This window comes from Antennarius striatus, chromosome 16 (genome assembly GCF_040054535.1).
Source record: "Antennarius striatus isolate MH-2024 chromosome 16, ASM4005453v1, whole genome shotgun sequence".
NCBI lineage: Eukaryota > Metazoa > Chordata > Actinopteri > Lophiiformes > Antennariidae > Antennarius > Antennarius striatus.
Genome location: NC_090791.1, coordinates 17567607 through 17588512, shown reverse-complemented (window position 1 = coordinate 17588512; position 20906 = coordinate 17567607). Strand labels below are relative to the sequence as shown.

General features: G+C 43.5%; 2 protein-coding genes across 6 annotated transcripts; both read left to right on the top strand.

The window, feature by feature from the left end:
* The first annotated feature begins 1412 nt into the window (after nt 1-1412).
* Nucleotides 1413-12314, top strand: rab3db (RAB3D, member RAS oncogene family, b). Its single transcript, XM_068337095.1, has 5 exons — nt 1413-1806; nt 6045-6281; nt 10465-10583; nt 10807-10931; nt 11053-12314. The coding sequence occupies exons 2-5, from the start codon at nt 6045-6047 to the stop codon at nt 11238-11240; spliced, it is 669 nt and encodes a 222-aa protein (XP_068193196.1). The 5' UTR covers nt 1413-1806; the 3' UTR covers nt 11241-12314.
* A 1754-nt stretch (nt 12315-14068) lies between these two features.
* epor (erythropoietin receptor) lies at nt 14069-20626 on the top strand. Of its 5 annotated transcripts, none has more exons than XM_068337093.1 (11): nt 14090-14473; nt 14658-14793; nt 15040-15206; nt 15856-16007; nt 16115-16271; nt 16385-16472; nt 16588-16675; nt 19180-19215; nt 19346-19426; nt 20140-20282; nt 20381-20626. In XM_068337093.1, the coding sequence occupies exons 1-10, from the start codon at nt 14371-14373 to the stop codon at nt 20152-20154; spliced, it is 1023 nt and encodes a 340-aa protein (XP_068193194.1). In that variant the 5' UTR covers nt 14090-14370; the 3' UTR covers nt 20155-20282; nt 20381-20626. The 5 variants fall into 5 exon arrangements, with proteins under 5 accessions (XP_068193192.1, XP_068193194.1, XP_068193195.1 ...); XM_068337094.1 differs by having other exon boundaries at nt 20140-20265; nt 20381-20625; XM_068337091.1 differs by lacking the exons at nt 20140-20282; nt 20381-20626 and adding an exon at nt 19930-20132 and having other exon boundaries at nt 14069-14473.
* Nucleotides 20627-20906: the final 280 nt, after the last annotated feature.

Here is a 20906-nt window from a genome sequence, read left to right as displayed (position 1 = left end):
GAAAGCAACTTTTTCACTGTCTTAGTTGAGTGTTTTTCCTGGAATTAGCCAACATTCACTCACTGACAGCTCATTACCAGAACACTGTTTAGTGCATTAAAATGTCTGCAACCATTTTTAAGGTCTGAAAAGCTATAATATGGAACCAGTGGTATGTGAATTGTAATGAACAGGGCAGACTGCTGATTAGTGGGATTTACTTCTGCTTCTGCCACAGGGGTCAAGATTGTTTTGCTATAAAACAATTCTATAGAATTTAAACTTTGTGGGATTGGGTCAATAACAATATTTATTGTTCTATCTTCATGGATTCTGTTAAAGTGTTACACAATAAAATCATCATGACATCTACTACACAAAAAAAAAAATTATCTGGATCCAGATGATGTTCCAGTTCAAAAATGTTTAAATTTATAAGAATCATGGAAATTTACTCCTGCAAAATAACACAACAATTAAAATTAAAATGTGTTTAAAACCGTGCTGTTTTAATTTTCTGTAAAAGTACATCTTCATAGCTATAGGTCTATATCCTGAAGAGAATTGTGGTTAGTGACATGTTGTTTTTCTAGAATAACTAAGTTAACAGAGAAGCCATCCATGTGCCTCCTGATCTAGATTCAGGTTTCCATGGGTAACCATCATGATGCTATTGTTTTAGACAGAGGTTTGCTCTCTTGACTGACTTTCACCTGAAATCTGATCTTTTTTTTTTATGATGACAGTGAGAATAAAGATGCCAGGTCCGATGTGAACCGATGGATCACATTACTGCTGTGAAGGAAAATATTTCCAAAGATGTCAAAATCCTTTCCATCTGTCGTCTGCTATCGTTCTATTTATTTACTAGATGGGTTGTCAAAGATGTTCTCTGCCTTCACTGTTGTCACTTTGCCTTCTTGTGATTGTAAAGGTTCACTTATGTCCAATGGTAAAGACTTTCATCAGTGGTCTGTGTTCATTTTTTATATATTTATGCACTTTTACTGAAAACTGGCATGAATAGTACCACTAGACATCGCTAGGGGCACTGTTTCCATCCAACTCCCGACCCATGAAGAAGATAAAAGTTAATTAAGAAAATAAGAAATAATTAATAATAATTAGAAATAAAATAAAGGACCTCGCTGTCCACTCACATCATTTTATTTGAAGGCCTCCATACTTTTTATTTAATAGGCAGAGGAGTGTTGAAAGACGCGGAAAAACTTTAGAGGAGTTTAAAAAGCATCAAGTCACACTCATAAAAAAGAAGATGGAAGAATAAAATGATAAAACTTCCTCGATAAGAACCTGACATGTTGGTACAAACACATTGGAAAGGTTTTAAGGTGTGTGCGTCAGCGGAGCGCCTGCGCGCTCCGTTGCGCGCACTCGGGGCCCAGCCCCCTACCGGAGTGAGTCGGAGGCTGTTCCACAGTGGGAGGGAGAAACAGCCAGCCTTCCACGCTGATATCCGGGAGCCTCGGGAGCAGGAGAAGAAACGGGAAGAGAGGAGGCTTCTGGGGAGGGAGAACAGGAGCGGGCTGGGCTGCGGGAGCAGGAAGACGGAGATCTCAGGTGTTCGCTGCGGGACGCCTCACCTGCACCTCTGTAGGAGACACCCCTGAAAGAGACACCCCTGAAAGAGACACCCCTGAAAGAGACACCCCTGAAAGAGACATCCCTGAAAGAGACACCCCTGGAGGAGACACCCCTGGAGGAGACACCCCTGGAGGAGACACCCCTGGAGGAGACACCCCTGAAGGAGACACCCCTGAAGAAGACTGTCCGACCGGAACTGAGTTTTCTTTCGTCCACAACAAGGTGAGTTAGTTTTCCGTGACCCCACCTCCGGATTTTACTTTAGATTTGTCATTTTTTTAATCCAGCATAACAGATTCAACCTGACGTCAGTTTTTTATTTGTCAGTATAGTCCAAACACGTAAGGATTTAAATGAGGTGGATGTCCCGGCCTGTGCGCCCTGTGCGTTAGTGCGCCCAGTCCTTCCTTTAGTCCAGGATCGGATGTGACAGCTGGTTCGTTTCCTGCGGTTCGGACAGGTTCGGACCGGTTACCTGGTTCCCGTTCGCCTTGACTTGTCTTCCTGGAGATGGAGCTGTGCCTTAAAGCAGCTCCTGTTCTCAGGGATGATGCCAGTTGTGCGTAATGACTGCTGGCACCAGTGGAAGTGGGGTGTCATCACAGCTGCTCAGCAGGTCCAGTCCAGGTTCTGTGGTGTCACAGCTCCAGATTATGTTCCCTATATAATGTTTTCACCGTGGGGAGGAAGAGGACTTTACATTTAGGAAACTTAACACCCAAAATGAAGCCACACCACATCATCACAGTTAAAATTCTTTACAAAAGACCTTTACAGATGATAAGAGAACTTTATTTGCCTGCAGACTTCCTGAACCGCTCAGTAAACACAAAGGACACATGTGACTGGGTTAACCTCAGGCTTAGGTTGAGCCCAGAGGAAAGCTCCAGTAGGAAAATATCACTTTCTAGTCGGTAGAGTCAGTTCTCCAGCTGGCGTCATGTGATGAGAGCTGGAACAGTTCTGAGTGATTAGAAAGAGCCGTTCTCTGTGGAACGCTCCTTTAATCTGACAGGATTGTGTTTGGGAGGTATGTGCTGTGACTCTGGAGCTGGCCGTGTGTAGTTAAGTTGTGTAAGAGCATTGTGTTTAATTACAACATCAGCCAACACAGGATTGCACACACCGGTGTGGAGGAAGTCCGCCTCAAAGCCTCGGGGACTGAAGACAAACGTTTGTCGCTGCAGACAGAACCAACACAGCGAAGGCGGCTCAGAGTTTCTCTCAAACGTTCCCCCTCCATGTCAAAGGTCTCCAGCAGCTCACAACACTTTAATATCTTCTCTGAGCGTGCATTAATTATTCACTTGTTTTAAAGTTACTGCTTTCCCCTCAACAGTCACAGGTTCAGACGATACCAAGATGCTGCGCAGAGCAGAAGAACCTCCTAATAACAGACTTATTATCATGAGATTAGCCACTGTAAACAATTTTCCAGGCTTCTCTCATTTCCAAGTAATTAACTTGCTCCCGGCTTTTGGTGGTCCTTTTCCATCGCCCGTGGTGGTAGTGAGATACGTATCTGTATCCTGCTCTGGAGCCTCCATCTGGCCGGTTAAAAGCCCAGGGAGACGGCTGCTCTGACCACTAATGGGCCTCGCTGGCAGCTGAGTCCTGGTTCGGTCTCCACGGAGACCAGCCTCGGCAGACGGAGGCAGGGCTGTGTTTGTCAGGAGGGACACGAGGCCTTTCTGCTCTCCTGCCCCCACCCCCACCTCTGTTTGACTGACGAAGGGTCGGGGGCAGTTATTCTCACACCTGCCCCCAGGAGAGATTACACAGAGATAAGCGGTTATGAAGCAGATGGACGGACGGGACACTGTTTACCTCCTCTGTTTGGTCGTATTGATTCTAAACCTTTTAATGGACACAGATGGTTTTAACCAACATCTGCACAAGTATTGATCGATTAGCAGATCGGTAACTACAGTAAAAGCTCTAGATACAAACTCGTAAGGCAAACATTTCCCCGTTTAAAATAGTTAAAAACATCATTTGTTGCAGCCACATATTTTTTATCAACCAACAGACATTCAGACTTTATCTGTGTTTAATTGATTATATATAACTTAAATAAACAATAATACAGAATGAAAAGAAACGCAAAAGAACGAGATCCGGTCTCAGCTGATGTCGTATCCATCCGCCAACACCTGATAAAGAACGAGATCCGGTCTCAGCTGATGTCGTATCCATCCGCCAACACCTGATAAAGAACAGGGTCTGAAGAATGAGAGCGACGGCTCTTTTATCAAGTAACTCGTATACGAGCAGCTCGCATCTCGAGGTTCCACTGAACTTTTTTTTGTTTTTTTATCTCTGCCACATTCAGTGTGTCAAACATGATTTATTAAGGTTCTGAACTGCTCATTTTAAATTGAAAGAAGTCGAATCTGTGAAAGTTTCAGCCTGAGGTTCATCTCGGTTGGCGCGTTAGGGGCTGCTATCATAGTTTTATTGCGTTTATAATTCCTACCGCCTGACAGAAATGTTGCAGTGGCTAAAATGAATGAGGAAGTCTGATGTGAGCCGGGCTGTCATTGGTCGGTTGTCCATCAGAAGGTCTGTTGATCCCACCCTGCTGGACTGGACAAAGGGAACCAGGTTGTGAAAGCAGCAGACCTCAGAACTGACCACAGAACCAAACACACACCTGCGTGAGCTGGAACATCTGGATGGGGGTGTCCTGTTTTATTTAGCCTCTATGTTTGATAGGTTTTATATTATATATCTAGATTTTACCTGTACCTCATGGGCGACCCCCCCCTCACCTACTCTAACACTGACTGACAGTCGGATGAAGATGAAGGCCGACGTGTGAGTGTGTGTGTGTGTGTGTGTGTGTGTGTGTGTGTGTGTGTGTGTGTGTGTGTGTGTGTGTGTGTGTGTGTGTGTGTGTGTTTGGGGAAAAGAGATCTTGAGGATGAACAAGGGGAGTGGATTAAGGTGGTTTGACTATTAATGCTAAAACAGTCATGTCCAATTTTTTTTATTATTTATTTTGTTTTAATTTATTCAGTTTATTTTTTTTACAGCAGACTTCAAGTTCATCACTGAAATTCCGGTCCCCAGAATCAACATCATCTCTCTCTCATTAAAACACATTATCAATCAAATTCAAACATTTATACGTTCATGCATACATAACAATCTGAGATATTAGCCATCATTTGCGTCAGAACTCTAACCTTGCAAAGTCAAGTTTTTAAAATCTTTTTTAAAGTTCTTAGAGTTCTTAGACTCCTAACTTCGTTGTCCACTTTGCTCCAAAGTTTGACACCAATAAAAAAATAACGAAAATGTTTTTAATGTATTTCTTGCTTTCTTCTGTAGAAATGCTGTGTTTCATCTCAAATGATAGCCGGATTCATTATTCTGAATTTGTGCTAATATATTTTGTGGTGAACGATTATTGGCCGCTTTATACATGAGTTGAGCAGTTCTATGGCTGATGATGTCATGCATTTTCAGTAGTTTAGATTTAATGAATAATTGATTTGTATGAGCTCTATAATGAGCATTGTGGATAATTCTTATGGCTCTTATCTGGGTCATAAATAGAGAGAGTAAACCACTTTTATATGTGTTTCACCACACCTCAGTACTGTAGTTCATATGTGTGTGTGTGTTTTTAATCTGAGCGTTCACAATGACATTGGGAGCAAAGCTCTAGCGTAGGTCTTCTATCCTGCAGTGGTCATCTTGTGGCTTCTGGATGAGGACGATGATCTGGGTCACCCTGCATGTTCAAACATATTCATCCAAATCCATCTGTGCATTTGTGAATAGTTATGCTAACAGATGCAAAACAAAACCAAAGCAAGAAAAACCTCCTTCCTGGAGTGGAAAGAAAAGTTCAAACAAGAAACCTAAACAGAGATTAGAACAGATTGGTTCATAAAGATCTAAATCCATCTGATATTGTTGGGATCTCTTTCTTTTTATCGTGGCTATTTAACAACATTTTTTACCTGAATGGCAACCATCTTTCGTTTTTGCCTCTCGTCACAAAGCATTCTGGGATTTGTCGACTAACCCTCTGTTCTAAATCTACATCTTGAAAACTCTTCCTCCATACCTTAAAGAAACGGGACACAGTACCATACATGGGGTTAGGGTTAGATCTAGAGTTAAAGTTAGTATTAGGGTTAGGGCTAGGATTATGAGTAGAGTTAGGGTTAGGGTTGGGGTTGGGGCTAGAAGGGTAGAAGGGGATGGAGCCAATCTTTCTCCAGTCGGCTTGTTGATGATGACCGACATCCGTCATTCACTGATGCGTGGTTCAAAGCTATGATTAGCCTGTAAATTTTGTCTCAAATCAGATCAGACAATAATTCAAATGAACCTACGTTGTGTCTTTACTGTGACATCGCCTGTGGTCAAGGACGCTCTGGTCTCCGTGGTACCAAACGCTGACCTTTCTATCCCTGACACTATTTCTCTTCCTCCATCATCTTCAGATGGCATCCAGCGACTCGCGGCTGCAGCAGCAGCCCTCCCAGAAGGATGCGGCTGACCAGAATTTTGACTACATGTTCAAGCTGCTGATCATCGGCAACAGCAGTGTGGGAAAAACCTCTTTCCTGTTCCGTTATGCAGACGACTCCTTTACCTCAGCCTTCGTCAGCACCGTGGGCATCGACTTCAAAGTCAAGACCGTTTTCCGCAACGAAAAGCGGATCAAGTTGCAGATCTGGGTGAGTGTGTCAAGTATGCAACGCAGTGTGGTATTTATTTGTGGTATTACACGATGACATCACCACCACAGACAACATGAACGGAGGACATGGAAGGAGTGTCGGTATCAGTTTGTTCTGTCAGGCAGTGTGGAGATGGAAGTCTCACCAGGAGACTGTGAAAGACCAGGTTTTTCTGGAATTATGGGTTTGGCCCTTGTGGAAGTTTAACCCATGAATTGCACAAGTGTAAAAAAGCGTGACTTCCTCGTGGTTTCATATGCATTCTTACCTCCTGCCCTTTATCTGCTGAGTTTAGGTGTTTACTCAAGACATAAGGAAGATGGGTCACCCTCAGAAAAACAGTAGTCGTGTTTTCATCGGTTGACGCTCCAAAGCCTAGTTGGAGCTCAGGGTTATTAAAAAACAGCCCGAGTGACCTTAGATCAGGAGGCTTGAATCCCGTGGCCACTCAGGACCTGATGGTGATGATGATGATGATGATGGTGCAAAGATGCTTTTCTGTCTCTCTCTGTCCAAACAGCACAAAAACATGACAAAATAGGACACCAACCAATATTTGTTTTACTAAAAAGGGATCAAATTAGTCTGGGTTCATCTCGGCAGAGATGGACAGAGATAGACAGAGGCATCTCATTTCTTAGAGATTGTCGAAATCTGCTGTGTTCTTTTATTTCCTGTTCTGATCATCAGAAGAAGAACCTGAACGGTGAACTCGACTACTGCGAGTGTGAATAAATATCCACATAAATTATCACGGTGTTAAAAGGAACCCACAGTGTCTAATTTGATCTGTTATCAATAAACCAAATTTCTACATAATAGCAGCATCATTTGGTGATACTCTTTGTACTTAAACCAGTATTTTGGGTTGCCATGTGATCTCAACCCTTCCTTTCATGTTTTGCATAAATATTCCTCCTCTCATAGAAGCAGAAATAATATATTCAGAGGCTCCACAGTGATTATTGAGCTCTTACAGCCCATAAAGTTTGCGTTGCCGCTATCCGACTGTGTTGAAGCTGCGGCAGCTTGTGTCACTCAGCTTTCCTAACAGGCAGTGGTTGTTGTTGACGTTGAGTCATGACTTTTCCTCTTTGCTAAGTCAGTTTTTTTTTCTTTTTTCCCTTCGGCACACGTTGTCTTGTGTTCTTGAGAAACCCTTGAAATGTAGAAATGCTTCATGGGATCCAGTTGTGGCTTTTATGAGCGACGCTTTAACAAATTACCTCCCGATTTAAATGTCAGATTCACGACTGTTGGGAATTTCGCTCTTAAATGCTTTATGATGATTTGGGAGCACAGGAAGAATTTGATCTCCAGATGAATCATGGGATGCGAAAAGAAGACCACTAATCATTGCAGGACTGTTCCATGTCCCATTACTCTCTGTCTCCTGCTCCTTCCTTATTATATACTACAAATCCCATTCATCTGTATTTATGAATTGTTCAAACAGGTGAGTCATTTGAACCAACAATTTGAGAGCCGCTGATGCACAAACGGTAGCCGTGATGAATCACCTGCCCACGCCAAAACAAACACCACGCTAACCGAACGTGTATCTGTCACATGATACAGCAGGAACCCTGGAATAGGTCCTGGGTAACAGCGATTCGTTTACGGAGGTGGGCATTGTGCGTTCTTGGCCATGTGGTCAGGACTGAGGGTGCAGCTGGATGACGAACCGGCCTGGTATTTCCTCAGCAGGAAGTTCCCTATCAGTGTCTGACAGAGTCGGATTGGAGATCCGCTGCACGGCAGTGTGCGGTGCTGGTGTGTGTTTAGAGGGCGTGGGGGCTGGCGGCCATGTCTCCACACAGGTCCTCCTACAAACTGTGTTAATAATCAACTGTGAGACTGTTACACCGACTGGATCTCCTGCTGAACGCCGTCTGCAGGAGATCCACCAGGTGATCCTGCTTCTGACAGCTGCTAGCCTGCCGCCCCCGGTGTGTGTCATGGAAACACACTGATAACACACCATCCACCTACAATATGTTGACACTGTGCACACATATTATACGTATCCCTCTCTTCTGTCATGGAAATAAGATTTTGTCTTTGAACAAACACACACACACCTTTTGTACACTCAGAATAAACACCTCTGAACTTAGTGTGTGTGTGTGTGTGTGTGTGGTCGCCCGGGGGACGACATCCTTCATGTGCGTTCAGTCGACACACAGGCGACGCATGTGTAGAGATCGGGGTCCCTGTGACATCTGAGCCGAATGAATCCATCATCATGCATACACACAGGAGGCAGCGGCTTTGTTTACTGGCTGGAGTCGACTGGAAATTCGGTTAGCGCTGCCATTATGCTGATATTTTCTGATCCCTGCATTGATGAGATAAAGATGGAACCTGGACCTGGAATATTTCACTCTTTATTGAAACAGAATCACCTCTGACTGTGGCACTGGAGGGGGGAGGGAGTGAGTGATGACTTTCCCCTCTGGAGCGGCGGGCTGCTCCCTCCCCAGTTCTGTAAAGTGAGACGGATGGTCCAGGCTCTAATGCACATGTGTCAAACTCAAATGTGGCCCGCCACATCATTTTATGTGGCCCGCCAGAGTATAAAGGGTCGGTGTCTAAACATAAATAGATCAAAAGCATGCTTTGGGCAAAACTACATTTCCCACAATGCAGTAATCAAGCCCATTTTAACATTGATAAAATTGTTTTGAACAAAGTTAATTTCGTAATTTGTGTTTGATGTTATTTATTTATTTTACGTTACATTGAGTTACATTTAGTTACATTTATAAGTTACATCGGGCCCTTTGAGGACAGCCATTATGCTGATGTGGCCCCTCCTGCCCTAATGGAACATTCATAACCAACGATGGCCTCAGGTTACCTGGACAACCTGGGCTGCAGCTCCTCCCCTTCCTCCTCCTCCTTGAGGAAAACATCACATGAACACAAAAATACACAGAGGCCTCTGATGCTAATAACTGTAGCTCACTCTACCTGTTTAGTCGTTTTGCTCCCAGCGTCCAACATGCTAATTTCACCTGTCGACCATTTCAGATCTGCTGATGAAGTCAGGGATAGAGACTCTGCTCCTCATATACGTCCCTTTTTACACACAAATCACACAATAGTAACACAACAAAGTGATTTTTTTGCACTCAACAAACAGCAGAACACCGTTCTAGTGTGGATTTTTTTAGACTTCTGCCTAGGAAAGAGACCTGATGGGTAACACAGTGCTGGGAAAAGTAGCTGCTGTAAGGTGGCAGTTCGTCTCGCTGGGGAGTTCCAAGTCCTTGGTCTCCAGTGTGAAGCCTTTGGATTCGTTCTTCTTTGAGTTAGTTGCTAACTGTTATTAGAAGCCTCTTAAAATGCACAGTAACGTGTGTGTAGCACATCCTCAAACGTCTCTCCCTTGTCCCGTTGAAACGTCACTCTGGCTTTTTCAGTTCGGTGTAGTTTCATCTCCTTCAGGCACGACGACCCCTCTTCCACCTTTAGGAACATTCATGCAGAGCCACGGTCCCAGAACAACAGGCTGCATTAAAGGAGGCGGTGATAGGTTTTCTTCCTGGTTATCGATGCGAGCCAGAAGGCCTGTCTGACGAGGATTGCTTGTGACAGCAGCTCCCATCAAAAAAAAACAAACAAACATCTTTTCCTCGACTGTGTGGAGTGGAGAAAATCCCGTTTTGATGACATCATCAAGCCAAGAAGTTTGTATGGAGAGAAACGTATGAAGGGTCAAGTCTTACCTTGGTCTCTGTTTCACGCTAACCCAGGAGGTTTTTACTTTACCTGCCGGAAATTCTACGTAACTCTTTTTTAAAAACCAAACACATTTTTAGAAAAATCATGTTTTAATGCAATCAATGTCATAGAAATGTAAATATTTATGTAAACATTATGACAATAAGTTTCAATTTCAAATAATGGAAGCCAAACAGGGTTCATCTGCAGATTCAACGCCTTTGAAAAACAAAACAAAACATGTATTTAAATTTTTTGCTGTTTCTTTACCAAATCAAGACCAGAAAAGAGCAGAAGTGAGCTGCTTCTGCTCCCCCCCAGGTCTCTGTTTAGACAGCACTGCCCCCTGGTGGCTGTAAATCACATAACCAGACGTGGATGAAAGGTCACCTGTGTGGGTCTGTCACAAATCCATGGAACATGGCGTTGATTCAACTTTTCTGTGTGAATGCAGGACACAGCAGGGCAGGAGCGTTATCGCACCATCACCACCGCCTACTACAGAGGAGCCATGGGCTTCCTGCTCATGTATGACATCACCAACCAGGACTCCTTCAACGCAGTTCAGGACTGGTGAGTTGGATTCATTTACCAATTACTGAGATGACCTGGTGAAGTAAATAAAACCCATTGTAAAGATAAACCGCTGACCAAAGACGCTACCGCCCACCTCCTGGTTCATTACCAAGCCTTGTCTTGGTGTTTAATCTGCTCCATTAGTATGGCCAAACAGGCCACGCCCTTTCCTGTCAGCTGCTTTGCCCCTCCAGACTGTGACGCTCTGTTTGTCCCACAGGGCGACGCAGATCAAGACCTACTCGTGGGACAACGCTCAGGTGATCCTGGTGGGTAACAAGTGTGACTTAGAGGACGACAGACTGGTGCCCACAGAGGACGGCCAGCGGCTGGCGGAGGAGCTAGGTAGAGACTCACCCACCCAGAGTGTCGTCTGCTTCACCGCTCCTGTGGACGGATATTTAATGCATCCATGTGTGATTCCTGTTACCGTTAACATGAGTGCATCTACCCCCCCCCACCTCAGGTTTCCAGTTCTTTGAGGCCAGCGCTAAAGACAACATCAATGTGAAGCAGGTGTTTGAGCGACTGGTGGACGTCATCTGTGACAAGATGAACGAGACCATGGACGGAGACATGAACCTCATGTCCAACCACGGCGGCCAGGGCCTGAAAGACTCGCCTTCAGAGAACCAGGGGGGCTGTTCTTGTTAAACCACCTGCCTCCTTTACCCCCACACGTTCTGTCTTTCTCACACACACACACACACACACACACACACACACACACACACACACACACACACACACACACACACACACACACACACACACACACACACACACACACACACACACACACACACACACACACACTTTGATACATAAAGACCAACTCCTTCTCTTTGCCTCGGCCATGAAATGTGCAGCAGCTCTTCCTCCCTCCGGCCGGCTGAGCTGAATCTTCATCAGGCCTGTCTGTCCTTAAAGACGCCCTCTCTGTCTTTGTGGTCTCGATCCGTCAACCCTAACCTGCTGCTGGCTGCAGAATCGTATGTCCAGTGAACGGGAATGGATGAACCTCATGGGATTTTCCATCGCTTCAGTCGTGACGTTCTCTGTTAAACCCATCATCCATCTGTCTTTGTGTAGTCGAAGCATCAGTTAATAAAACACCAGACCGTCAGAGAATCATAACCAGCTTCATTTAACACCGCTGACTCTCGTACGTGTCACGTGACCCGCCTCGCGTCAGGTTCGTCATTCCTCAACACAAATGTAAGCGTTTCACCAACTGTAGCATGGCAAGACAGTTGGCATGGCAACCTGCTATGCTTCATAGGTGAGTATTTATAAAATGGTGACTTATCTTCTTCTTTGTGTTTTTTTGTTGTTGTTACTGACCAAATTATTGTTTAGTGCAGCGGCACAGGGTGTGTGTGTCTGTGTGTGTGTGTGTGTGTGTGTGTGTGTGTGTGTGTGTGTGTGTGTGTGTGTGTGTGTGTGTGTGTGTGTTCAGAAAGGGAAGCACAATCATCTCTGACAAGTCCTGCTGTTGGCACTATTAAGAAGAATCATTGATCTGGTGCAGAATGTTGGGGTTCACTTTCTATCCCATTATTGTAATAAGTCCTCAGTGACGTCTTTACAATTAGTTTCCGTTTAGCTTTAGTTAAACTGTGCAGCTAACCGCTTGTTTCAATCCTTTTATTCCATCCTTGATATCTCAGCATTGAACCGTTCTCCTGATTGATTAAGGCTGGAACTGGAAAAAAATGAAGGACATCTTTTTTTTTTCTTTGAAACACTCCAGTGCCATCTGTGATCATTAGTGATCATCAATACCAACCCGAACCGCTGCACCGTGACGTCATGCCAAAGCCCGACCCACCTGGTGATAGATGCACAGAGAGCTCTGATGCGTCGGCTCAACATGAATTTGCTTCTATCACTATGTTTGTATTCCACTTTTGTATAACATTGTGCAGGTTGGCGTCGTATTAAAATGGGATTCAGCCATATCACAGAACATATTGTTGGAGATGGCTTCACTACAGTAGATTACAATGACGGCTGCTGCTTCAATCCGTGTTAAATGTGCTGCACTTGTACTTGGCTGTGCTGAACAGTCACTGGTTTTGAATCTGAAATGCTTTCTTTGGCGTCTGCCACACTGAAATCCTCTGCCGATACTCCGCTTTTATACGGATAAGTCTTTAGCATCCACAGCTGCTATTGGACACGTACTCTTTCCTGTCTGTTAATGATCGATTTGGTTTTATGTCTCGTATACTTGATTAATAGCTGTATCAAAGAGAGGTAATCAGATCATTTGAACCTTTTATTTTAACCTCTGAATCTGTTGGATGGAGGAATTGTGAAAAGAATGCATCTTATATACAAGAATTAATTGAATGTGTTGAAATATGGATATAAAAATAAAGATTATATTCATGACAAAAGGTAGAATTCCTTCAGTTCCTGTTTGAAATAATTCACGAGTTGTGCTGTGGTGCAACACGACTGGGTTGTGTATCTAGTGACAACAGCCTTTAAAGAGGAATTTACGACTATAAACCTCCTGACCCCAAAAACAAAGCCAGGACTGTTTTCTTCCACATTTTATCTGAAGCAGCAGAGAAACCGCACAGCCTATGTCCCCTGCAACAACACAGATTTCTTCATCCTCCTCTTCCTGCCACCTTAGGGCCTCTAAATCCATGTAAACTGAATTGAAGCTTGGGTTCATTTTTACCAATCAGTCTAAAGTGGAGCTCAATGACAAACATGTCATCATCTGTAGCAGGATGTCATCATAAGAGTGAAACACAGCCTTTCATTACATCAGTACCAGCTTCACTATCATATGAGGTAGAGGGGCTCTTGATTGTATTTAAACGGACGGGGAGAGGCCGCTACGCCCCCAGGCTTATCATGGGTGAAGAAACAGGAGCTTCTGGAGAGCTGATATGCTGCTCGAGAGAAGGAACCGTGAGTGGAGTAAGTAGATAACAACGTGTTGAGGTCTAAGTCGTAGGTGTGTGTGTGTGTGTGTGTGTGTGTGTGTGTGTGTGTGTGTGTGTGTGTGTGTGTGTGTGTGTGTGTGTGTGTGTGTGTGTGTTGTGTGTGTGTGTGGACTCTGCGGTTTCCGTTAGTTCGGCACATGGAGGGATAAAAGTGGGCCGAGAACCCAGCTCCACCTCCTCATTTAGTACACATTTAGAGAGGAGGAGAGGAGTGAGCCCCACTCCCTGTCCCACGTGACACGTGTATTACAGTATAAACTATAAACAGTTTATATGTTGTAATAGTTTATTGCATTTAAACTCTATCTATCTATCTATCTATCTATCTATCTATCTATCTATCTATCTATCTATCTATCTATCTATCTATCTATCTATCTATCTATCTATCTATCTATCTATCTATCTATCTATCTATCTATATCCATCCATCCATCCATCCATCCATCCATCCATCCATCGGTGTATGTGCCTGTCCGTGCGCTTTTACGCACGCCATTGGAAGATTTCACTCCCAGCAGGAGGTGGTAAACATCAATGAGCGCGTGATTTCCCTCCATCACTCCGTTTTCTAAGGCTACCCTTGCGTAACCTCCCCTTCATTGACTTGGGAACAAGTAAACAGCTCGGCTCTACGCACCTTATCAGTCAGTAGCAGGCGCGTAAACCGCGTTGCGCTATCCATGGTGTCTGAATAAAAAAAACAAGTCCCCCCCGACCAGAGCGGCAGCAGACGCATCTGACGCAGGTTGTTCTCCTGTTATGCACGTGGACAACAGAAGGTCAACGTCGTTCTGCTCACCGGAGAGGACAAAAGGATGATATGCCATAACCTGAACCGGTTGTTGGCACTTTCCGTGATATTCGGCGCGATCCCAGCGCTTTTCATTGTCCAGGGTGCGGGAGACTTCGAAAAAAAGGGTAAGATTAACAATGATGATAACTTTAATCAGCCAATCAGAAACTTTCAAGTTTGTTGGAGATGTTTTTCAACAATTATTCATCCAAAAGTTTTGTAATTAATTCTATTTAAGATGACAGACACGATTAAAAAAAAAAAAAAAAGCTGCTGAAACTTTTTTGCCCCTTAACTTCACCCTGTCAGTGTCCGTGATGCTGAAACAAGAGCCAGAAAACCCCAAGTGTTTCGCTGAAACCAAGAAGGACTTCACGTGTTTCTGGGAGGAAGATGAGGAGAAGGCAGGCCCTGTGGATCAGTACTCCTTCACATACACCTATCAGTGAGTCACAGTCAGTCAGTTTAGAGTCAATATGCAGTTGTTTAAAGCTGGAATACAGTATTTTTCTTTGCTATTGTTTTTGATCTTGCGACAAAGTACAATACAAATGAAATTATTTTCACGTTTGAGGAGCTTAATATGGAAAAAAATACATTTCAGCTTAATCCTGTACTGTATTCTATTCTATTAAAAAACAGTTTTCTTTGGTCTGAGTGTTTAGTGTTTCTGTCTTTCTGTCCCGAGCAGATTGGAAAACAGCAGCAGTTGCCCTCTGAGAGTCCTCCCTGCTGCAAAAGGGAAGAGCCTGTTTTCTTGTCACCTGAACCAAATAAAGGAGTTTGTTGATATGGACATACAAGTTCACCGTGAGGGAATACTGATCCACAATCGCAGTCTTTACATCGAGGATGTCTGTGAGTTCACCAACGAGGAGGATCACTATGACTCCCAAATCCTCAGTATTTGTTAAAGATGATTTAAATCATGTATACCAGTAGATCTGATCAATGAATGTGGCAATGTGTAGAGACAGAATACAGATTACAGCTCCCCTCATTGCCACAGTTCAGGGTTCACATCTCATGTCTTTACTCTTTATATTTGGTGTTCATATCACATCAACATTGTTTTATTGGCCACAGCTAAAGGAAAATGTAGCAGCTAAAAAGGCTGATATTTATCTGAGGAATTGGTGGAGTCTCAAAACAGAGCTAACAGGAGAGTTAACAGACTTGGGTTTAAAGGTCAGGATTGGTCAGGCTTGTCTTTACAGATTATTTCCACTTGTCAAACCAAATATATATTACGTTTGAAATAAGACTGGCACCTGGCTAGATCACATGTTAGACCATGTGGCCCCCAAGTGGGACTCTGATTCTAGTCTTTGGTGCATGTCTGCCCTCCCCCCCTCCTGCCCTGATCTGTCTTTGTACCTCATGATGCAAAAACTTTAACACATTTTAAAGCAGGCCTGTGACATCAGGGTCATACAGTTACTGCGGTGAAGTCTCTGAGTTTTTGACTTCAGAATCCTCCAGAACATGCTTCTTACCTGCTTTGCAGTTCTTCTGGACCCCCCAGCTAATGTTACGGTGAGCAGCACGGGCCATCAAGGCCAGTTGAACGTCAGCTGGGTGAATCCTTCTGCGAGGTACATGGACAACAGCAAGAAGTATGAGGTCAGGTACGTCACGGCGGACAGCGACGTGGGACAGGTATGATGGTTAACTGGTATGTTGGGGGTTGGACACACCTCCAGCAGCAGTTGCGAGGAATGGGCGGTTATCTTACGGCCTGCTGATGAGCTGAGGACTGTTTACAGACGGAGGTGGTGCGAACCGGCTCAGAAATAATTCTGAGAGATCTAAAGCCAGGAACAATGTACAAGGTGCAGGTTCGTGTCAAGCTAGACGGGGTTATCTACAACGGCTACTGGAGTGTCTGGAGTGACCCGGTGTTCATGGAAACACCTCCTGCAGGTGAGTATTGACTAGCAGATGTAATATAATGTGTACAAAATGCTCCACATACTACCAGGGTCATGCTGGAGGTATCGACCCAGTAACTCAACTATCTTTTGTGCCTCTTCCAGAACTTGACATACTCATTGTGTCCCTGACAATTCTCATCATTTTAGTCCTCGGTGGACTCGTGTTCACAGTCTTCCTGTCTCACCGCAGGTCAGTCAAACTGGAATATACAGCTCAATAGCTCACCACATAATTAGACCTCAGACCCCTGATTAATTCAAAAAAGACAAACATACAACAATGCTCTAAACATCTCTCTTTTCAGGTTTCTTGTTAAGAAGATTTGGCCGACAATTCCAGCTCCTGACAGCAAATTTAAAGACCTGTTTACTGTTTACGGCGGGGACTTTCAGGTAAGACAAGGGAGCAGCTTTTCTAGGCGCTCCATGACTCTGTACTGCATAAGGATAAGGCTGTTTTGTGTTAAATATTAAACAATGCCTGCTCACAGTGATGTGCTAGCATGCTGATGCTTAACAAATGTAGTAAATTTATACATTGGTTAAATGTGTTGTCATGATGCCAGTTGTCCTTAGGGAGGCTTGAGCGTCATGGCGATCCATCTCAGTACTTTCTGTCACACTAGAGTCCATAGACCATGCTCTCAGAGTATTAAACTGAAGCCAGATATTTTGATGAAGTTTAGAATCTTTGGTTGGGGTTTTGTGCAGGAGTGGATGGGACAGACCAGTGGAAGACACTGTTTGAGGTCAGCGTTCTTCCACCCAGAAGAATGTCTTTCTCCCGTGGAAGTCCTTTCAGAGCTCCACCTTAGCCCTGCGCTGTCATCACCACCTGTGCCACCCAAAACCTCCAGACCTTTGATGGCAGGTAGAAAGGAAGACGAAGATGTAATGAAAACGCTGCATGACAGAGAGACTTTGGAGAGGAGCGAGTCAGGACATCCAGAGGGATGGAGGTCCACCCCCAACGATCACTGGCTGATGGACCAACTACGAGCTCTCCACCAGGATCCAGTCCCAGGTTCCCATTCCTCTCTACTAGAGTCTCAAGATTCGTATGTCACCCTCGCTGCCAATAGCCACAGACAAGAGGAACACCTGAGCGATATCCTTGAGGAGAACTTCCCCCTTGAGGTATTTTTTGCTTCCAGAAAGCAAAAGTTGCGTGAATCTCACTCTGATCTCGGGTCTGTGCAGCCAAGCTCTGGGTCAGGTCACCTTTCCTCCCAGTCCAGCTTTGAATACCCAAACCAGGTCTGGATGCCGAAAGGCCCTGCTTATATCTACATGGCGGTGGCAGACTCTGGGGTCTCCATGGATTACAGCCCAATGAGCAGAGTAGAGGAGACTGGGAAAGCTGTTATCTACGCCAATGAGTATGAGAATGAGATCCCTGCTCATAGAAGACCTTTCCAGGTGAAACGCCAACCTGTCCATGATGACTGACAGGGAACTACACTGGACAGGCAATACATGGACTGAGCCTTCCATCAGGGTATTCTTTGGATATTAATCAAAGATGGCCTCACTTGAACTGTTACCAAAAGGTTTACCAGGGTCGGGCCGCTGACTGATACCAAAGGAAAGGTGAAGAACTCATATAGAATCGTCTACTTGGACATTCAGTGCTCATTTCTACTTTACCCAAATCATCTGTTATGTACACAACAATGTGTTTGCACAGAGAAGTCAGCTGGGGTTTACATAAAATATTAACCTACACTAATGAAGAGATGTTGGCTGCCTACAGGCCAACATACTGATCTATAAGTCTTCTATCCTGTAGATCAGATCAGAATGTTATGATAATTTACCAACATCATGCTTCCATATTGATTTTTTTTTTTAATATCTAACATTTTTGTTCAGACATACTGAAATGGAAGATTATCCACAATTCCTTTCAGGAGGACTTGTGATATTCCACTTCTGTGCTGAACTGATCATTCCATCATACCAGCATACTGTAGACCTCGGCTTTTGCGTGGCAGCTCTGTAAATTATAAGATGCATGTTCTATTTGTTTTTTCATTAACATTTTCACATTGGTGTTATAATTTTAACATGTAAATAACTTGAAGTATAACAGATGGAATTAAGCAAAGCAGTGCTTAATGCTGATGTCTGCATGCTGACATGGTCGCAGTGGCTAACATGCTAATTTACTGCAGATAATAAATACATTGATCATGGTCATTGTCTCAGTTTGCACTAACTCCTGATGTTGGAGGTGGATGAAGTACTTCAATCTTTCAAATAGCAATAAGTCAAAGTCCAGCACCGCATGTCGTCCTTTATCACTCCGACTGTGGGTCCAATGGTTTACTGATCTTCAAACAAACTCAACATTTAGCATGTTTGACTAATGTTTACTAAAAACAATAGTGTCCAATTTGAATTTTTTTTAAACTACATATTTGGGATTTGTTCTGACAGTTACAGCTGAAGCAGTTCCTTTTTGTTTTTTGCTGACAAGAGAAAATGAATAATTTTGTGAATTTCAAAATGACCTAAACATTTAAATCACGCAGTTTTCACATGAAACCTGCAACATTACATCAATTTCATTTCCAGATCTACAGAAACTCACTGTATTTGTAAATATGTTTTTCTGCATTGTCTCATTTGTTTCAGAAAACAGTCAAATCACAAACTTGGCACCCAAATACATTTCCCACTACTGTAGGCCGTGGGTAGGATGTTTTTCATAAGTCTCAAACTCATCGTGCTTAATTGTTTGTTGTACTCAATGTGGCTGTCAAAAAAGCAGAACATGTACAGCTTGTCTCAAACCTGACATTATATACAAATGTTCGGATTCATCATGGATTTAAAGTCAAGCTGAATTAATTCGTTTTGCAAAATTTTCATGTTTGTTTGCTTTTGTGCCTCAGGAATCGTGTCTTGTACCTAAGCTGTTCACTTCAAAGGTAGTGCTATATGTTGTTGATTTATATTTTTGGGATTTTGTGGGATCATGTGGCACTAAAAGGAAAGGCAAATATAAATCTCTTTATTTCCATACAAATATTTTTAAAAATATCTTTTCTGCTTTGCAAGAGTACTTTAACCTGTGATATCATCTGGAAACCACCAAAGGGTTGTAATGTAAGCATGACAGATCACAAGAAGATTCAAATGGTGAGCAAAAAGAAACAACTTTCATTGCTGAACATTTATCTGTGTTGAATGTGAAGCGTTTACTCCTGATCTCTCTTTTTTACTTCGGGGGATCAAAAGCAGACTTTACTTTTACATCTTGAGCTAAAAATGCTGTTAGTCACTTATCAATTTGAAGCAATGCCCTTACTCAATGTCTACGTATTTTTTTAATAAGAGTGTAAGCTTTAATTTGTGTGTTTAACAACACTTTATGTAATTTAGAATATAACTTCATTAAAAACCAGACTTCTACAAATGTGGCCTTGATACCTCATTTTTAAAAGGGTGAGAAGCAGATGGCATCAAAGCTCTGGTGATGGTTTTTATCATAACTCTGCCCAGAAACACACTGCTCTAGTAAATGAATGGAGGGACATGGCTGAAAACATCATGCTGCTCATGAAAGAATGTTCTGCTCCTCTGATCTCCTCTTTGCTTATATCTGACTGCAAGAAATAAAACATCAGTCATTACTTCCCCAGTCTTTGATGAAGACTTTTCAAATCAACTTAAACTCCATTAAACTGTCGGGAAAAATCAACAGACGCCACTCTTGGGCTACTCCTGGAGTTCCCTCATGTCCTGTAGAACTAGAGGCATCTGTGCTGCCTGTCCCAGAAAGGTATACGTGCCATAACTCCTGCAGTCCAGCCGCCGCAGCCTCATAACTCCTGTCCTGCTCAATTGTACAGCGGACCTGGAAATAACGATCAAAAACATCTAGGATCATATCCGTGACTGACTCCTTGCTGCTGGTGTGCCCTGTGTCGACGTCTGACTGGAAAGAGGCGATGAGGCGGCAAGAGGCGCAGCCTGAGGTCTGTTCTTTCAGGAGGTTTGTGAGAAATGCAGCAGTGTCACACAACAGGGCAGACAGGTGTGCAGCACAGGACGGCTCTCTGGGATGAAATTCATTCTGTTTGCTCCCTCCAGGACCACACAAGAACTGCTCCAGCCTGTCAACGATGATCAGTGAGGGGGGTGTGGGGTAGAGGTTGGGGGACTCATGAAGGCTCGCCACCTGCTGCAGCAGCTCCTCCATTGTCCTGGGATAGCAGAACTTAATTTTCTTTTAAAGAAAGAAAGAGGGAATAAAATCCACTGACAGAAGTACTGACACTTTTGTAAATAGATTTAATCAAGTGCGTTATAAAACAAAATGCCAGAAATGTGACTGGTCCATGATGTGAAAGTTTGTGGATGTACACTTCATTTCAACAACGTCTGAAAGATGAATGTATTAATAAAAATAAATAAAAATTGTAAATTAAAGATTACAGTTAGGGCTCCCATTAAAATGTTGATTCTATGACATCATAAATTAATATGTCGGTAACTACAGTATTTTTAGCACTACAAGGCGCACCTAAAAGCCTTACATTTTTCTCAAAAACCGACATTGCACCTCATAATCTAGTGCACCTTACACATGAAAACGGTTTTAAAATAAGCCGTTCAT

Coding starts and splice junctions, on each gene's coding strand:
- rab3db (XM_068337095.1), top strand. CDS start 6,045: ATGGCATCCAGCGACTCGCGGCTGCAGCAGCAGCCCTCCCAGAAGGAT. Junction 6,282..10,464: donor GGATCAAGTTGCAGATCTGG/GTGAGTGTGTCA, acceptor GTGTGAATGCAG/GACACAGCAGGGCAGGAGCG. Junction 10,584..10,806: donor TTCAACGCAGTTCAGGACTG/GTGAGTTGGATT, acceptor TTTGTCCCACAG/GGCGACGCAGATCAAGACCT.
- epor (XM_068337090.1), top strand. CDS start 14,371: ATGATATGCCATAACCTGAACCGGTTGTTGGCACTTTCCGTGATATTC. Junction 15,207..15,855: donor TCTTTACATCGAGGATGTCT/GTGAGTTCACCA, acceptor CCTGCTTTGCAG/TTCTTCTGGACCCCCCAGCT. Junction 16,008..16,114: donor CGGACAGCGACGTGGGACAG/GTATGATGGTTA, acceptor GACTGTTTACAG/ACGGAGGTGGTGCGAACCGG.